Source organism: Gobio gobio (genome assembly GCF_949357685.1).
Source record: "Gobio gobio genome assembly, chromosome: 8".
Classification (NCBI taxonomy): domain Eukaryota; kingdom Metazoa; phylum Chordata; class Actinopteri; order Cypriniformes; family Gobionidae; genus Gobio; species Gobio gobio.
Genome location: NC_137114.1, coordinates 23,783,431 through 23,804,499, shown reverse-complemented (window position 1 = coordinate 23,804,499; position 21,069 = coordinate 23,783,431). Strand labels below are relative to the sequence as shown.

Sequence of the window (21,069 nt, the reverse complement as noted above, 5' to 3'; positions counted from 1 at the left end):
CGTTGGAGACAACCAACACTTTTAAACCCAAACATTTTGGAGTTATTCGGATTGTTCCACCGATGGTAAAGCTGTTGTAGTTCAGTGCCATGACCATGAAGCCATCCGTCCAGTCCGCTCCTCCGGCTGTTGTGGGACCTAAAAGCTGGAGGGACGCGACTGTCCGCTCGATTCTGCGCGCCGAGAATCTGACGCGTCAAACTCGCGTAGATCAACTGCACTCGTCCACGCGCTACCGCTGCCACAGTGTTGGGACATTTAACGTTACTCACAGACTGCCCCAGTTAACAGCTTACAGTGTGAACAGCGGTGTCGGAAAGGACCACAGTGAGAATGACTGGGAAAAGAAAGAAGAACCTACATCCACTGGAAGTATGGTAAAGTACCTCAGAAGATTTATATATATATTTTTAAAGTATTCTGAACAATATCAATTTACAAACTTAACTTGGGAACAATAATATGCATATGAAAATATACACAAATAACATGTAGGCTAATTAACTCTCTAGTCGTATACCTATCATTTTGAGTAGCCAAACATAAGGCTTGTTTGAGATGCGCCTCGCCTCGCCTGAAATTCAGCCGAGACTAGGCGGCTGCAGTGAGGGGAGGAGTGAAAAAAGTGCAGGCAAGCCGGACAGTTCTCTCTTCTCGTAGTGGATCCGACACCTGCGAGATCAAAGGCGGATATCGCGGGATTCACACTCGTGCGCTTTGTTGCTGATAAACTGGATGTAATTTAAGTTCTGTTACTTTTATATGAAAATAAATATTATGAACAAGACACCCAAAGTTTTTGTTATTTATTTCCACTCGAAAGACGTGTTTATCAATCATTTTTACTTTAATTAGGCCTACATACATGTTTGTATATATATATATTTTTTTTTATAAATATGACAACAATCACATAACCCACAGAGAGATCGCCTTTGTTAGAGAGTTTGGGAATATTCACACATAAAAACATGATCTCAGAGTTTTAAAATCAAACATTTAAAAAAAGAACCATACATCACGTTTGTTTAAACCAATAAGCATTAAGCTGTGTCGTCAGCAAGTCGTTTCCCATCATGCTTTTGCTCAGCGCAGTCTGTGGAGAGCAGCTGCGCTCGACTGCAGATTCCGACACATCCGCCTTTCGCTCGCGAGAGTTTTTTGACATACGTCGGCAAGACATCAGAGCAAGGCGGACCGCCCTCGGACACTTTTCTAACCGGCATGCATCTCGCGCTGATCACCGGTGATCGGTTCTGCGCAGATTTCGCTCATCTCAAACAAGCCTATTGCTACATACTTAAAGGGACAGTTCTGGTTTCTGATTGGCCTATGCAGCGTTGCGCCGTCATGACGTTTTCACCCTATTGTTGCACCACTAATCGCGGATCGTTATTTTTGTTGTACAGGAACGTTATGTTATGATGATTCTGAATATGTCTTACATTTCATACATTTTAGCAATACATGTTAAAGTTTGTATCCGTAATATTTTTATATCTAGTGTGTCTACTAATGTTGGGCTATTTTGTGAACTTTGTGGCGCTCTGAATTTCTAAAAGCAGATTTCCTGCTTTTATAGTTCCTATATTGGTCATGGTGATAGAAAATAATTAAATGGACAGAAAATACCCTAATATTCCAATGTTTTTGCGTTCTTTCACAAAATGTTCGCGTTCCCCTGAGAGACACAAATGTTTTGTGAACGGACGCAAAGTTTCTCAAATGCTAATGCATTATATAATTTTTATTCTATTTAATATTTTTCCATAAACACATTTTTTTCTCAAATTATTTTCCATCATCATGTTGATTTTAAGGGCTCTGTACTATTCAATTTGCATTAAAAAAAAACCCTGTAGATATAATTATAGGCCATCCTCCCTACAGATTGACCACTGAGAAATCAATTTCAATCAACCACTAGTTTATTTTAAAATATATTAAATTGTAATATTATTTCACAATATTACTGTTTTACTGTATTATTGATTAAATAAATGCAGCCTTGGTGAGATTAACCTTCATCCAAATCCTTCCCTCACGGGTCAAAATGACCCGATGCCCTAAAATTATACTTTTATTTGCCAAGAAAGCTTATATAATTTCCTTTTTATAATATTTATTTTTATTTTAATGCAATTTTTGGAGGTTTACATTTAAAATTTATATATATTTATCTTTAAATTACTAGATTTGATCAATCAATAATATAATTTAATCACATTCTTTCAACTTAAATTCAAAATAACTCCAATAAATGCAATAACCAGCTCAAATCAGCTCAAAATATTTCACATTGGGTCAATTTGGGTGTCTCTGCCGACCTCTTATGGAGAAAAAAAATATACTGTATAACATATTTCATGACTCTTGCCAGTAGATGGCCTCTGGATCAAATGAGCTCTTCCACTGTGTCCTAAAGTCAGTTCTTGAGTTTATCTCTTCAGAATGCATTCAGATACACGTGTTTAGACATTATAAAAGACATTTTTTTTGTTAAGGTTTTAGCATTTTTAGTTTCAATTTTGTGCATTTTTTAGGTTTTTCTATGCATACTGAAGCATTCATTCATTCCTAAGGGGGTCAAATTGACCCGAGAAGGAAGGATTTGTTACTTTTTTTTTATTACAACCACATAAACTCTTTGAATCCAGTCAGGTTTTTTGTGTATTCGTGGTTCAAATGCGACAAAAGACCTGTGATGAACACTACATTTTTTACATCTTTAAAAAAAAAAGAGTTATGAATGGTGTAAAACACTAGAATTATGCTACGGTCTCAAGGTAAATTTACTGTACATGTTCAGTAGAATTCTATTACAAATTTTTACATTGCATGTGATAACTACAGCTTTGTTTTTTTCTTTCATAGCTCACTTCTGGAATCATTAGTGGCCCCTTTCCCCCGCCGGTCCTGCGTGATCAGAGTGCAGGGGTCAGCACAGGTATGGCGGGGGAATATATGCGGGGTGTGAGAGAGGTGGAGGGTCACCTGCGCAGGCAAGCAAGCAGGGTCACACAGGAGGGCACCAGGGTGGAGCATCAAAGGGAACGACTGGAGAAATTACTCCGCAGTCTAAGGAAAGCATTACTGACCAATCAGCAAAGCTCTGATGGCAGGACATTTCGACCAGCCACGACGGAGACAGTGAGTAGCTACAGTATATATAATGAGCGGTGGTCTAATTTAATATGACTCCATACAGAGTAAAAGAGATATAAAAATGTGAATCTGAAAATATATTAAATATCATTGTTTTGAATAATGAAAAATAAAGAGTGCAAAATAATGGCTTCCACTAAATGTTTTGTCAAGATACGGGATGGAGCTGATGATCTTCTACACAATGAACGAGGAGGCCTGATTGTGCTAAAACAAGAACTGGAGAGCATGTTGAGAAAGACTTTGACTCAACAACAGGTGAAAAATATGCCTTCATATTTAAGATGTTGATATGTCTGATGCTTATGAACGTTTTCACACAAAATGTCACCGTTTTGACAGTCTAGCTTATAAGATATCATCTAAAGATATTAAAGAACCTTTCATTTACTACCATTCAAATGTTTGATGTTTTTCTTTTTCTTTTTTTTAAAGAAATTAATACTTTTATTTAGCAAATATGCATTAATGCAAATGTTTTTCTTTGAACTTTTTATTCATCACAGAAAAGTCAAATGAAATGTGAATGGTTTCTGCAAAAATATTAAGCAGCTCAACTGTTTTCAACAATGATAAAAAATGTTTCTTGACCAGCAAATCATCATATTAGGATGATTTCTGGAGGATCATGTGACTGAAGACTGGAGTAATGATGCTGAAAATACAGCTTTGATATCATAGGAATAAATGTATTCCTTAAATTTAAAAATGTAACAGTCATGTATGATAACACTGATACAAATGAACGGTTTCAAGTTGAACTTGCATACAATTTAAGGACTGAACATTTGGAAAAAGGACTGTTCTTTCTTTAACTTTGAGGTTTTGGCTGAGAGCAGTAAGCAGTTGTTGGACTGTGCCTTTGAGAGATCCAGAGTAACAGATCTGCTTCCCCAGCATGGCTCACTCTCAGCGGGTGTGAAAACATATCCTTCACCCCTCTCGCTGAAACCTGACCCCACTGGACCGTTCACTCCAGGTACGCTAGGCCACTTTCATATTAAAGTCTCTCACCCTTTTTATACAACTTTGAAACTAGCGTTAAGAGAGCGAACAACTGTTGGTAACTAATCTTTCTCTGTCTCTTGCCATCAACATTTAGAGTGCAAACAGGCTTTGGATTCTTCATCAACAGTCCTACGTGAATCTCAGCAGCTCAGAGAGAACAGTTCACAACTCATGAGGGATGTCATCAAAAAGCAAACAGATATGCAACATTCAGCCAGTGAAGCTCTGCAGAAGAAAATCACTGAAACTATCAACCTGGAGGTGTGTGATAACAGTGGAGAGTGGAAAGGAATATTTAGGATTATTCAAGTTTTTAATGTTGTGTATATGTCTGTGGTGTTTTTAATATGCTTTAAGACAAACCATGTGCAAATTCTTGTGAAAACCATTGTTATTTTCCATACGTATTTTCTCTATTTTTCGACTGAGATGGCGAACGGGAACATGGTTTGTGTAACATTAGCAACACATTATTAGCCGTTTGATAACATCAAGCACAAGGCTAATCATATTAATTACCATTATGTGTCCGATGTTGTAGAGAGCGATACCTTTGTGCAGCGTTTACTATAGTGAGTAAAGTTGAGCGAGTGGGTCTCTGAGCTGGTGTGAGTGAGGGGAGGCGGGGATAATGCGGGGATAATTGAGCATGTTCATGGATCTGGATATACTAAATTAATCAAGGGTGCATAGAGTTACAAGTCATTTTAAAGGAACACGCCAACTTTTTGGGACTTTAGTTTATTCACAGTATTCCCCAGAGTTAGATAAGTCCATACATACCATTCTCATCTCTGTACGTGCCATAACTCTGTCTGACACACCCACCGCTAACCTAGCTTAGCACAAAGACTGGAGGTAAACGGCTCCAGCTAGCCTACTGCTCAATAAGAGACAAAATAACGCCAACATTTTCCTATTTAGATGTTGTGCTGTGTATAGTTACATTGTGTACTAAGACCGACGGAAAATGAAAAGTTGCGATTTTCTAGGCCGATATGGCTAGGAACTATTCTCTCATTCCTGCGTAATGATCAAGGAACTTTGCTTGAATGGGCCGACTGTTGATGCTAGAGGTCAGAGGAGAATGGGCCGACTGATTCAAGCTGATAGAAGAGCAACTTTGACTGAAATAACCACTCGTTACAACCGAGGTATGCAGCAAAGCATTTGTGAAGCCACAACACGCACAACCTTGAGGCGGATGGGCTACAACAGCAGAAGACCCCACCGGGTACCACTCATCTCCACTACAAATAGGAAAAAGAGGCTACAATTTGCACAAGCTCACCAAAATTGGACAGTTGAAGACTGGAAAAATGTTGCCTGGTCTGATGAGTCTCGATTTCTGTTGAGACATTCAGATGTTAGAGTCAGAATTTGGCGTAAACAGAATGAGAACATGGATCCATCATGCCTTGTTACCACTGTGCAGGCTGGTGGTGGTGGTGTAATGGTGTGGGGGATGTTTTCTTGGCACACTTTAGGCCCCTTAGTGCCAATTGGGCATCGTTTAAATGCCACGGCCTACCTGAGCATTGTTTCTGACCATGTCCATCCCTTTATGACCACCATGTTCCCATCCTCTGATGCTACTTCCAGCAGGATAATGCACCATGTCACAAAGCTCCAATCATTTCAAATTGGTTTCTTGAACATGACAATGAGTTCACTGAACTAAAATGGCCCCCACAGTCACCAGATCTCAACCCAATAGAGCATCTTTGGGATGTGGTGGAACGGGAGCTTCGTGCCCTGGATGTGCATCCCACAAATCTCCATCAACTGCAAGATGCTATCCTATCAATATGGACCAACATTTCTAAAGAATGCTTTCAGCACCTTGTTGAATCAATGCCACGTAGAATTAAGGCGGTTCTGAAGGCGAAAGGGGGTCAAACACAGTATTAGAATGGTGTTCCTTATAATCCTTTAGGTGAGTGTATATTACAACAGATATCTATTTCAATGCTGTTATTTTAGAACTGAAAAAAAAAGTATTTAATTTACAGGGGATATGAAGAACTTTCCAAACGACAGGCATTGGAATCCAGTGGAAATTTGCATAACTTTATCTGGAAATCGAAGAAAAATACCTGTCCAAAGTTGTGCACACATTACAATCATCATTAATTTGCCCTGCTGATTTTGTATTTGAGGAGTTAAATGTGATTTTTGATCTAATTAAAGTACTGCATTCAGGTATACATACTTTTTCTTCTTCCTCATCAGCAACATCTGACACTGAGCTCAGCTGCCACGAGACAGGCCATTTACCGCAAACAGAGGCAGATGCAGTGTGCTGGCTACAGTCTTGGCAGAGCTATGGTATGTTTTTATTTATAGAGTCACTTTGGAGCTAATTCATTCATTTAACAAGTGCACATATTGAGGTTGTGAAAACTATTTTAACACTTACGCTTGCATGTATAGCCCACAGTTCAAAAGTGCCACTAAATATCCTACATTCTACATGTTAACATTCTTTTCTCTTTTTCACTCACTGATTGATGGAGATGAATTCATTGCCTCCCTGCAGGGCCCAGTTTGCAGTGCTGATATTTTTTGTCGTGAGAGATTAGGTAGGCCTATGACTCAGTTGTATGGGCGGCATTCAACTGTTGGGCTGCCAGAAGCCGACCTCCTAACACAGGTCAGAGCACTGGATGTAATCTTACACTCATAAAATTATTTTATGATCAGTCAATCATAAAGGACAATACTTCCTAATCTTTGGGCCCTAACCTGATTGCATGGATTGTACTTATTTTGAAATTATTTACAAAATATATTTTTGTATATGCGGTTATAGTATGGCAAAATACATTAAGAAATTATGACGGTATGATTGATTATAATTCAATTTAATATTAATGTAGAGCACAAATAGTACATCATATTTTCGATTTTTTGGTGTCAGTAAGATTTTTTAATATTTTTGGAATAAGTCTCTTAGGCTCTCTAAGACTGCATTTATTTGACAAAAATACAGGGAGAAAACTGTAGTTTTGTAAAAAATTTATAAAAATTTAAAATAACTCTTTTCTCTTTTAATATATTTTAAAAATGTAATTTATTCCTGTGATGGCAAAGCTGAATTTTCAGTCTTCAGTGTCACATGATCATTCAGAAATCATTTGCCGCTCAAGAAACATTTTCTTACTATCAATGTTGAAAACAGTTGTGCTGCTTAGCATGTTTTTCAGGGTTCTTTGATGAATAGAAAGTTCAAATCAGCATTTATTTAGAAATCTTTTGTAACGTAATACATTTCTTTACTGTTTAATTTATAATGTATTAATTTCTTTAAAAAAAAAAAATCTTACTGATCCCAAACTTTTGAACAGTAGTGTAGGTTGATAGTCTAAATCAAACACATTTACATTTACAGTGTGTGCTCTGTTAACACATACATTTCCCTCGTACTCTCAGGGCAGAACTATGCTCCGGAAACATCTGCAATCCTCAGGGAAAGAGCTTGCCGAGCTGCAGTTTGCCCATCAGCAGCTGGAGGATGACATGTATGGAAAGCGTGCCGCAGCCAGTGTGGACTCTTCTGTTGTCAGGCTGCGGCGAAGACTCGCACGTCCCCAGTCTGTCCGGCCTGTTACCAGTTAAAACTCTATTGACAGCAATTTTATCATAAAGATGGTGCTTCACTCTCTAAAGGTAGAAATCTGGGGTCTTTCTAAATATTTTACAGCGTTACCATGTGGTGTTTTCAAAATGAGTGTATGGTGATTTCTGTGTCCTTTAAAAAAACATTTTTTTGATCATAATAGTTAGGAAATATAAATGCAAAATGTGTGACAGGCGTGAAAATTTGTCAACAAGCAGAACAACACCAGAACCTTAAAATCCGATTCATTTCACACTGGAGTATTGTACAGTATTTTCTTTTGACTCATGATTTGCTGTGTCACCACCAAAGCCTTAAATAAAGATTTATAGTCTGGTACAATTCTGATATAATTCACCACTAAGCAGAGTTGGAGTCATGATCTTGGTCTGGAGACTGCATAAACATAGTCTGGGTCTAGACTTATTGTCTTACACAAGACTGCAGTCTATTTCTAGTGTACTAAAGGTGATAATTACCTCAACCAATCGCTGGTGTATTATTGTCATCATTATACATGATGATTTTATCTATACATTTAATATATATATATATATATATATATATGGCATTTTCTCTTATTTTAGTTCTTTAAAATGAACAGCCTGGTCTTGATCTGGGTCTTGAAGGTCTGATCTTGTCTCCGACTCTGCCAGTAAAACACAGCAATGTCCCTTTAACACAAACACATATAAAAACTTTAAAGGGGTCCTATTATGCTTTTTAACTTTTTCAAATTTCTGTAGCATGTAATGTTGCTGTTTGAGCAAGAAAATGTCTGCAAAGCACAAAGTCCACTACAACTCCCTGAAACGCCTTGAGTTTTCTTCCGGGAATGTACGTCACAATATTCCTCATTTAAATAATTCCCGCCAAAGGCATACACAGAAAAAAGGGACGAAGCCTGGTTGAGTTTAGTTAGTAGTGTGTTGAAACTTGCGGTTAATGTAAGAGGCGTGCCATTTCCAAAACGTGCTCGAAGCAGTTGACCAATCTCAACACACTGGTCCAACTGACCAATGAGAGAACATTGTGCTTTTCATCGAGACAGGAACTAAACAGGGCTGTGTGTCCCAAAAACATTGTAAGCCTAAGAAGATCATTGAACCATTGCCACCAATGGCCTCTACGATCAACTTAGCTCACAATGATTTTGAGAAACGCAGCCCAGAGCGTTACTAGAAGACTGGGAAGAGAAGTACTGCAACAATGTAAAATAGCCTATGTGAAAAATGTTTTTGGAAAAATCAAGCATGAAAACCCAAAGTTGTGTCCCTAATGACACACCATACACTACTCACTTATACACTATGTACTCAACCATGTAGTGTATGAATTTTAAATTGTTATTTTTGTCATTCGGCATGTGATACGTAATTAAAGCGGGGACAGTTGAGTGCATTAAGTGTCCAACATTCCACACTTTGGAATTGTCAGTGTGAACTGTGAACACACTACTCGCACTATTCATTCTACAAAACAGCATAGAATAGTGCACAAGTGTGTGAATTGGGACGCACCTCAAGACTTTGTAAATGGGCATTTGGCCTCTTTAAAGGATTAGTTCACTTTTAAATAAACTTTTGCTGATAATTTACTCACCCCCATGTCATCCAAGATGTCCATGTCTTTCTTTCTTAAGTCGAAAAGAAATGAAGGTTTTTGATGAAAACATTCCAGGATTTTTCTCCATATAATGGACTTCAATGGGCTCCAAACGGTTCAAGGTTCAAATGACAGTTTCAGTGCAGCTTCAAAGGGCTTTACACGATACCAGGCGATGAATAAGGGTCTTATCTAGCGAAACGACCAGTTTCTGTGAGAAACCGAGCAGTATTTATGCTATTGATCGTAGATGCCTCATTCTACTGATCCGTGCAGGCGCTAATGAGGTATCTACGTATAATCTATGACCACGCTCGTATTTTGACCTCACTTAGCGGAAGTTATAGCAGAGCTCAGAGATGATCACGTTCGTCTGATAAGAGGTAAAATAATAGCATAAATACTGCTCGGTTTCTCGCAGAAACTGATCCTTTCGCTAGATAAGACCCTTATTCATCGTCTGGTGTCGTTTAAAGCCCTTTGAAGCTGCACTGAAACTGTCATTTGGATCTTGAACCGTTTGGAGCCCATTGAAGTCCATTATATGGAGAACAATCCTGGAATGTTTTCATCAAAAACATTAATTTCTTTTTGACTGCAGAAAGAAAGACATGGACATCTTGGATGACATGGGGGTGAGTACATTATCAGCAAAAGTTTATTTAAAAGTGAACTAATCCTTTAATACAGACACAAATGCGCTTCATTTCTCCTGTGATATGTTAAAAGGCAGAATGCCTTGACGATGATTTGAATTATGTTGAATGAGTCTTATCTGCGTCTCCAGGCCCTTCCTCTCTTTCACCAGTTTCTTCGCCTCTTCTTTTAATATCTCCCTCTCTTCCATCACTCTCTTCTCCTCCTCTCTCAGCTTCCTCATGTTTTCCTCAAACAGCCACAGTTCCTCCTCAAACTGCTCTTCCTCTTTCACCAGTCTGTCCATCAGTTCTGCATGCGCTCTCTCTCTCTGCTCCAGTTCTTTCTGCTGCACAGCCACAGTCCCGCCAACCACGCCACACTCCAAACTCTGCTGTTGAGACAGTAGTAAATAAGTGTAAATAATCATCGTCTGCAGGATGACTGGAAAAACATGCTTCAGATAACTCTACTATAGTGTATAATATCAACATGTAACTCTATCACATTATAGATAAAGATCTTAGTAAAATTGCCACACCAACCCTTTTGACATCATAATCGCTAGTAAGATTTGGGGGCGGAGCTTCTCCCTCCAGGAGGAGGAGATTTTGAACTTCAAAACAGCTGTCTTGGATTATTATAGCAGCCTTCAAAACCAGAGTAAGATATTTATACATTATACAAACACATAAACATTTAGCCCTTACTAATTATAAGATAATCAATAACTCCCACCTGCAGACTGTAGAGGATATGGATTAAGTTGTGAACACCCTCTGCTACCTAGATTAGTAGAAAAAATGTAATTCATTTGTCACATTTTAAGCATAATTTCTCTATAAATTACTGATAAAAGCACGATAATGATGACATACATTATTCAATTGAACTGAATCGGATAAGAATGTTTTAATGTATTATAGAATGTCAGAGAATATTATAAGCATGTTTTTCAAGAATAAGGTCAAATATATAGTATATAACACTTGCAAATGTGTTTACCTTTAAATAAGTCAGATGGGCGGGGCTTACCGGGGCTATTGTAAGAGGCCCCACCCCTGTTGCTACCAGAGCACTCCTCCTGCTCCTACTTGGCAAATTTTGTTCTTTATCTGCACATAAATTTATATTATTTGTGTGTGCTTGAATGTAAATGATGGATGGATGGATGGATGGATGGATGGATGGGCATTTGGCTAAATAACTTTTATAAATAAAAAAAGAAAGTAATTTAAGTTTGGATAAAAACAAGAGGGTACATTTTGATAATTGTTGTAACACAAGTTCCTTATAATTACAGTAATTATGACAATAACTAAATTGTTTTCTGGTATTTAACAATCTGGGTGTTGGTAAAGGGATTACTCACGGTTTGCTCTTCCCTGGCCAAAGTTGTCATAGTTAATTGGTGCCCATATGCAAGGAAAAAGCCAAGACAACAAAGTGATAGCCAGCTTCACCACTGGGAAAGAAAGAGACTTTGGTAAAGATCAGTAGCGCTTGACTGTGTGTCTGTAGAGAGAAAGACAGATTGATTACCCTCTTCCTGTGCGTCAGACAGTAATGTGACACCCTGAGGGGTGTTTTCAGGGTGGGGTTGAACAAGAAGACGGCAAGTAGCCAGACTCCGTCTACCAGTCCCTCTACAGATCCTTAACTTCTCCTCAATAACAGAGCACACCTGCAGATCCAGAGAGAATAGCGCCTCTGCGTGCACAGACATACACAAGACATCCGACATTAGGAACAATCACGCACAGATGGATGATAGATGCTTGGATGTTTACCTTGTAATTTCTGTATCTTCTTGACCTTGATTTCCCCCTCATTCTTCTTGGTCTGATCATCAGGAAGGCTGAAACAAATATAAGTATACACCATTTAAAGTTTAGGATTGGTATAATTATTTAATGTTTTGGAATCTCTTATACCGCTGCATATATTTGATCACAATTAGAGTAAAAACAATAAAAATGTGAAATATTATCACAATTTCCTATTTTAAAATATTTTGAAATGTAATTTATTTCCTGTGATGGCAACACTGAATTTCCAGCAGCCATTACTTTTTCTATAAAATAATTTTAATATGAAAAAATATTACTGACCCAAACTTTTGAATGATAGTCCTTCAAAACAAGTAAAGAGGTCTAACGCACCTCTCAGTGGCCTGCCTCAGCAGTGTCATCCACGTGTTACGCTCCTCACGAGTCTGTGTGTGTATCTCATACATCTCCGGCCCCACAGAGCAATCGCCACTGATAAGAAATAATCCTTTCTCCTGATTGGCTATTTCTCTCACAATGAGCCTTCGCAGGGGCAACACAGATGGCTTCAGCTCCTGAAGATACAATATATTTAAAATGGATTTTAATATATTTTAGTAGGGTAGACCGAGTACAGTTGGTACAGGGGTACATTTGAGACACCTCAAATAACTTGCGTGCTCAACAAGTCTGATCTGTGATATTTGCTTCGCACATGCGTATTAGCGCCCTCTTCGATCTTGGGAAATTTGAAGTACGTGTGCTTCTCCAGTCCGAAGATATCAGTGAAAGTTTTTTTTCTAAGGGAAGTTTTTCATTTCACCACCTCCCTTCCACATTGAATAGCTTCTCATCCTTACATGACTGTTAAAATTAACTTACATTTTCGTAAACCTTAATCTGTGCTCTGAAAACTGGCATATTGCATGACTGTGTGTCATGCAAGACCATCGTAAAATCTAGAGAAATGTGCGAGGTGGTCAGCGGGGTACAGTTGAGACGCAGTGTATCAATTGTACCCGCACTAGAATCCTATTGCGGCACATGCAGTTTAGTTGCACAATGTTTACTGTTATTATGTTTAATATGTTATTTTTGTGCATTTGATTGTTTGCAATTGTTCAATGTGCTTTACTGTCACTCAACCGAACTGTTAGCCTAGCCTACTATTAAAAGGATAAACTGAAATTAAATATTGTATCTCTGTTTACCATTACTGTTCAATGTTTTACTAATTAACTACTTTTAACTTAACAAAATAATCAAATAAAATACTGAATGGAAATAAAAATAGTTGAATTCTCATTTTAAAGGTATTTTACAAATTCAATGAATTGGTTAGGCAGCTTTACAGCATTACGGATGGGTGTCTCAACTGTACTCGGGTACTGTTCCAACTGTACCCGACATGGGTACAGTTGGAACGAAAACGCTTCTTGTGTTTATGAGCTAATTGTGGTAAATATGACCTATTGATGGATGGTAATAATTATTCATATTTTAGAAGACAAGTAAAGGAAATGTCATATGAAAAATCACTTCTTTTCAGTCCTCAGTTTTGGTGTGGTAACTGAAAAAGCAAAAAGTGTACCAACTGTACTCGGTCTACCCTATTATAGTTAAAATCTTTTTCATTTTATTATAATATTAATAGCATTTTATTAATATTATAGGGTCTAAATGTATGATCCTTAGTGCATAAACACTCATTTAGTCTGAAAAACAAAATTATATGTAGGCTATATTTCTGTACCAATGCAGCAAAGACAAACTTCTGCTCTTTCTCCTGTAGGAAAGCCAGAACATCTGTGAGGAGCAGTGCAAGAACATCTGTAAAAGAGAGAAAGAGACACTATAGGAATGGAATTAAATAATATAATACAAACTGGATGCACTGTTACTGGCCAATAATCAATATCAGCCGATAAAAGCAATAATCACAAAGAGCTTTGTTACTTCTGATGTCTCAGCTTTTAAATTCTGTCCATTTTATCCCAAAATTCAAACAATAAATGCCGTTTTGACACTCTTAAATGTGACGTGACAGATCGCTGTAGAGTCTTCAAGAGGCAATGTGGAGCGCAAGCAAAGTCTCTTTAAGACAAGCCTAGTCTTTTGCACAAGTCAGTTCTTCCACTTTAATACAAGTTATAGCACAAAAACATGCATGGACATCAAAAAGTATGTTATACCTTTACTGAAACAACTTACAGCACAACTTACTGAAATGTATCAGGTCTCATTTAATCGCTCAGTGTTTCAACCGTGGAAATGCATCAATATATCTTTGTGAACAGTCACTTAAAGGGATAGTTCACCCAAAAAATGAAAATTACCCTATGATTTACCCACCCTAAAGCCACCCTAGGTGTATAATACATTCTTCTTTCAGACGAATAAAGGTTGATAAAGGCCTTCTGAAGCGAAGCGCTTATGTAAGAAAAATATCCATATTTAGCAGTAAAATATCTAGCTTCCGCCAGACCACCTTTCGTATTCAGTTTACGAAAAAAAAACGTAACTGGTGTGACCTAATGTTTTGAACTGCGAAAGGCGTTACTCTTTCTTCATAAGTTGAATTCGGAAGGCGGTCTGGTGGAAGCTAGATATTTGACTTTATTAAGTTTTAAATATGGACATTTTTCTTACACAAACCCATCGATTCGCCTCAGAAGGCCTTTATTAACCCCCCGGAGCTGTGTGGATTAAGCTTCTTTTATAATGGATGGATGCACTTTTTTGGGCTTCAAATTTTGGGCTCCCATTCACTGCCATTATAAAGCTTGGATTAGCCAGGACATTTTTTAATATAACTCTGATTGCATTCGTCTGAAAGAAGAAAGTCATATAGTAAATCATGGGCATAATTTTCATTTTTGGGTGAACTAATCTTCAAAAGCGAAAGCTTATTTACTGTTAATTATATATGTATGTTTGAATAAATTTGTGTAAAGTGTTTAAGACAACTATCTTATGTGCAACTAAGTTGACTTTAAACATTTCAGTGTAATTATTATATCTGAAAATAAAAAGCTGTTGAATATAATTATAATAGTTAAAATAGTTACATTTTTAACCTCTAATATTATAGTAATGTTCCAAATAAGAAGGTTCCCAGTATAGTTTACAGCATTAGCTCTGTGAGAGGTATCGGCAGATATCATTCTGAATAATCGGTTATTTGTATCGGCAGAGAAGTCCAGTACCTCTCAGTCTGCCAGAGGTGGTCCTACAAGTCAGCACTGAAGAGTGTGTGAGAGTTCGGTGTGTTTTCTGCAGGTCTTGCTTGCCGACGATATCTCCGTTCTTTAGGCGAGTGCAGCTCTTGTTGTCTAGGCGACTTATGATGTCCTGTAGTTTCTTTGCACGCTCATAATCTCCAACACGCCGCTCCACCTCGTCTATCAACCCCCGCAGACCCTCCAGTGCCACTGCAATATCATAGCGCTCAGCACTGCCGTCTACAGAAGGGCAAGCACATCGCAAAGGTGACCATTCTGATCCCTTTTATCAAATATCATGCATTAGGTTACACAAAATGTTTTTTTATCAATTGTATATTAGATTAGATAGATTATGAGTTATGAACTTCTACAAAGATGGATTTACCATCAGTGTGTTGAAGGAGTCTCTCTACCAGGACAGGGTACTTTGTGATTCTCTGGGTAACAAGCAAAAGGAATTCTGGGATTTCACGACGTTTGACGACCGAGTTGGTACTCTGCTGCTGTAGAGGCGACACATACGCTCATCAACATAAAGCTCAAACTGTTTCGTATGAATGTGTTTGTGTGCGTTTAATCAACTTACTCTGAGAAATAATTGTAGTTTCCTGTTGCTCTGTAGTTGTTGCTTATAAACTTTCAGTGCTTCTGGATGACGACTGCAGAAATCGCCGTACAACTCTATCATCCGAGAAGCATTTGGGCCTGAGAACTACATACACAATTGCTAAATTAACCTACGGTAAGATCTAAACTTATTCAGTCCCAATTTGTAAATTGGTCAAGTGTACAGATGTCTAGGTTCTTACTTGCCTGTTGACGCAGAATATCACCAATTTGCAGGATGATGTAGTTCTTGTGCTTTCCTGGGTGAATAGACGCCCGCTGTCTGGTCTCCATGTCTATAAGAAAGCTTCTATGCAAAGCTAAGAGCTCATCCACCCTGGGAAAAATCTGACCAATCGTGTCCTGCTCCAGCTGCACTTCCTCCAACAGTCCCGGCCTCAAAACATCAGCCATAACGGAGAGGGTCTGGACGTGGTGAAATTCTGTCTGCATCAGCTCTGCGACAAACACAACAATAACCAATCAAATTAGGCTCAACCAAAGCATCCAATCAAATCCAAAAGACATTTTTAAACAACAGTTTATTACATATTATCCAAAAAACTTATCAACAATCTATTAAAACAGGCTTTGCAGCCATCCTTACTGACCATAGATGATCTCTTGCCTCTTGACCACCACTTTGTCCAGTGTCTTACTGAATTCAGGGTCCACAACAGCACTCCAAGATTCAGCAGAGAAGTCAAGTGATACGTGAGCTGGCGAATCATCAGAATCTGGCAACGAGATGGTTAAACATACTGTAAAAGTGACTTAGGGCCCTATCATACATACACACAGCGCAATGCGAAGCCAGCATTTTTTGTTAGTTTCAACACAACGCACTTATCATTTTCACGTCCAGCACCACGTTGTTTAAATAGCAGATGCACTCGCGCTCATCTGTTCGCCCATGGGCGTGCTGGTCTGAAAACGAGGTGAGTTCAGGCACGTTGTTGGCGCATTGCTATTTTGGGGCAACTGAAAACGACAGTGCCATTAACCAACAAAAACCTGGTCTAAAGTCTTTAAGCACAGTATTTTTTTTGTTATTTAAAGGCCGCGTTAGTAACATGCGTCTATAGGCGGGTGCACAACGCGCACACACTCTGCTTATTACACACACAGGGATGCGCAGCAGCACACAAACATTTTTAAATATTAAAAATAAAAGGACTCCTCTCTGGAGAAGCGTTCAGTCTTTCTGATCGCAAATTCCGGCAAGTAAATCTGCCATGGTGCAAGCGCAACTGGCTTTTAAAGGGAATGGGAGATGAGACTCTGATTGGTTTATTGCACGTTTCGCCCAAAAACACACCCATGACTCATTAAGAGACGAGGTACAACCCTTTTGGACCATGCGCCTGGCCGACGTTAAACTAGCAAACGTTGATTCAGACACGTTCAAGTGCACCTGCACCATGCGCTTCAGACCATGCGCTAAAATTGTTAAAATAGGGCCCTTAATGTTTGTATAATTTGAAAAAACGACATGAATGAGATCAAACATCACTAGTTTCTATAGACCTTATACAACAAAGAAACAATTGTGCAGCCATCTTTTTAGAATTTTGTCTTTGAACTTCCGTTTTTGCGGTAAACTTATTGTAGAGTTAACGAAGTTAAATACTACAAAATATATTTTTTTTAACTAATTAAATGACAAAAACACCACAAAATTACTAAAACATTAACTAAAATGAAAAAGAAAAGAAAGAAAATAAAAACTAAAAATAGTAATAAAAACTATAATATCTTAAAGGGATAGTTCACCCAAATATGAAAATTAGCCCATGATTTATTCCCCCTCAAGTCATCCGAGGTGTATATGACATTCTTCTTTCAGACAAATAAAATCAGAGTTATATAAAAAATGTTCTGGCTAATCCAAGCTGTATAATGGCAGTAATAGTTGCTCTGTTTTTGAAGTCCATAAAAAATGCATCTGTCCGTCAAATAACTGCTCCACGCAGCTCCGGGTTGTTCATAAAGGCCTTCTGAAGCGAATCGATGCGTTTGTGTAAGAAAAATATCCATATTTAAAAATGTATTTCATTTTTTTCTATGGCTCTGCATCAGCCGTCCCCGCGCCATCACTTCCAGCGAATAAGGTCAAAATACCGGCGCGATCATAGATATATAGATAGATTCCTCATTAGTGTGGATCGGTTGAATGAGGCATCTAAGTTTATATATCTTTGAGCGCGCCAGTATTTTGACCTTATTCGTCGGAAGTTATGGCGCTGGGAATACTAGATGACATTCGTCTGATAAGAGGTAAACAAATCAGACACCGATCGTTTTGTGTCTTAAGACATCAGTGTGTCGCCACGAGCCGCAGGGTTTAATAAGGATTCGTATGTCTATGTGTTTTTACTCTCATTGCTCTCATACTCTAAAATATCCCCATTGACATGCATTATACGACTTTCACACTGCAAGGGTTGGAGGGGGTAAGCAGATGAACATAAAAATTTCGTTTTTGGGTGAACTATCCCTTTAATGATAATAAAATAACACTTCTCAAAATTCCAGTTCCGATTTAATTTCATTGTATGAAAAACATCAGCAGGAAATTCTGCACCTTTTGAGTTCCACAGATGGAAGAACGTCTGCGACGGCACGCAGACCAATCGGTGTATGACAGCGGTACTTTGATGTCATACACAGATCGTTCTGTGCAGCGCCGCTTCAAGTCGAGCACACCTATTAACTCACTGGAGGTGGGACTTCCAGAAGAATGTCCAATCAAAGACTTGCTTTTCCGCAGGGCGAAATCATGGCATCCCTCACTGTTACTCCGCTTTCTGATACAGAAACATACAGAGCATCTCAAAATGTAATCACTAGTGACATAAATTCCCATGAAGTTTGTGGAAAACATATACAGACCTGTGTGACACAGTGTTGTTGTCGTTGACCAGAGTCAGAGATGGAGAACTCTGACTGGACGAGTCTATTAATGAAACATACATGATCACATGAGCACTACATGACGTGGTTGGTTCCATTATAATTCCAGAGTAACATGATTGGTTCTCTCACATAGTAAAATTGAAGAGTCTGCGCATTTCAGAAGTGCCTGATGAGGATTCTGGGTTATGGAAATAAATGCAATTAAAATCTTTCAAATGAATGCAGTTTGAAGTACTTTTGTAAGTGAAGTGCAAGTGTTTACACACACACACACACACACACACACACACACACACACACACACACACACACACACACACACACACACACACACACACACACACACACACACACACACACACACACACACACACACACACACACACACACACACACACACACATATGTAGTGTTTTCATCTTTTATGGGGACTTTCCATAGGCGTAATGGTTTTTATACCGTACATACCGTATATTCTATCCCCCTACACTGCCCCTGCCCCTAAACCTAACCCTCACAGGAGACATTCTGCAATTTTACATTTTCAAAAAACATCACTTAGTCTGATTTATAAGATGTTTTCCTCATGGGGACCTAAAAATGTCCCCACAAGGATGAGGATTTCGGATATTGCTATCTTTGTGGGGACATTTTGTCCCCATAACGTGATGATTACCAGTCCACACACACACACACACACACACACACACACACACACACACACACACACACACACACACACACACACACACACACACACACACACACACACACACACACACACACACACACACACACACACACACACACACACACACACACACACACACACACACACACACACACACACACACACACACACACACACACACACACTCACCTTTAAACACAGAGGAGCAGAGTCACAGCAGGTCTTATGAATGATCATGGAGCAGTCTTTACAGGAAGTGATATTATAAAGTCAGCGTACAGCAAATATTTTTTGCATAAATAATAAATAAAAACAACATATCCGTAAAAGAAACACACACTTACATGTGCACTGCTGTGGTTCGTCACTGTCAGCTCCCACACAGACTTCACAAGCTGCTTTAACAGACTGCTTCGGCGGGCAGAGCTGGTGCAAGGCTGAGGAAACCTCAGAGTTTATCTGTAAACAAACTGATATTAGAGCTTTTTTCCTAAAGGATATACATACATGGTGTCTAGTCTTAGAAATCACCATCAATCATGTCATCTCTTGATAAGGGCAGCTTTTTTCACTGAGGTTAGAAAATGCATATGTAACAATTTTTGGGACCAAAATATTTTTTTTAACATATTATAAATATTTGTTGTATACAACCAAACTGAAAAGAACATATTTTGCTCTTATATATATATATATATATATATATATATATATATATATATATATATATATATATATATATATATATATATGTTGTTGTTTTTTTTGTGCAAAATGAAAAATTCCAATGTAAATATACACCGATCAGGTATAACATTACGACCACTGATAGGTGATGTGAATAACACTGATTATGGGTGGGTGGGATATATTAGGCAGCAAGTGAACATTTTGTCCTCAAAGCTGATGTGTTAGAAGCAGGAAAACGTTGGCAAACGTAAGGATTTAAGCGATTTTGACAAGGGCCAAATTGTGATGGCTAGACGACTGGGTCAGAGCATCTCCAAAACTGCAGCTCTTGTGGGGTGTTCCCGGTCTGCAGTGGTCAGTATTTGTCAAAAGTGGTCTAAGGAAGGAACAGTGGTGAACCAGCAACAGGGTCATGGGTGGCCAAGGCTCATTGATGCACTTTGGGAGCGAAGGCTGGCCCGTGTGGTCCGATCAAACAGACGAGCTACTGTAGCTCAAATTGCTCAAGAAGTTAATGCTGGTTCTGATAGAAAGGTGTCAGAATACACAGTGCATCAGTTTGTTGCATATGGGGCTGCATAGCCGCAGACCAGTCAGGGTGCTCATGCTGACCCCTGTCCACCGCCGAAAGCACCAACAGTGGCATGTGAGCATCAGAACTGGACAACAGAGCAATGGAAGAAGGTGGCCTGGTCTGACGAATCACGTTTTCTTTTACATCAAGTGGATGGCCGGGTGTGTGTGTGTCACTTACCTGGGGAACACATGGCACCAGGATGCACTATGGGTCCTGCCATCCATGTGGATGTTACTTTGACACGTACCACCTATCTAAGCATTGTTGCAGACCATGTACACCCTTTCATGGAAACGGTATTCCCTGGTGGCTGTGGCTCTTTCATTTACATTTACATTTATGCATTTAGCAGACGCTTTTATCCAAAGCGACTTACAACTGAGGAGTACAGGAAGCGATCCATCATGAGGAGGCAGCAAAACACAGAAAGTGCCTGAAGTACTACGTTTTGGACATTGCACAGAGCATCACACACTGGGGCCGGGAAGAAGTAGAGGAAGATAGAAGGAGAATAAGGAAAAGGAAAGTGTTTTTTTTTTTATTTATTTTTTTAAGATAAGGTT

General features: G+C 38.7%; 1 protein-coding gene across 1 annotated transcript; it reads left to right on the top strand.

Annotated features, from left to right (window-relative positions):
- Nucleotides 1-95: 95 nt before the first annotated feature.
- Nucleotides 96-7,791, top strand: tektl1 (tektin like 1; the record flags this gene model as incomplete). The annotated part of the gene is made up of 8 exons (XM_079823308.1): nucleotides 96-377; nucleotides 2,875-3,150; nucleotides 3,319-3,423; nucleotides 3,988-4,144; nucleotides 4,268-4,434; nucleotides 6,406-6,501; nucleotides 6,713-6,826; nucleotides 7,606-7,791. The coding sequence occupies 8 exons, from the start codon at nucleotides 96-98 to the stop codon at nucleotides 7,789-7,791; spliced, it is 1,383 nt and encodes a 460-aa protein (XP_079679434.1).
- Between the last annotated feature and the right edge of the window lie 13,278 nt (nucleotides 7,792-21,069).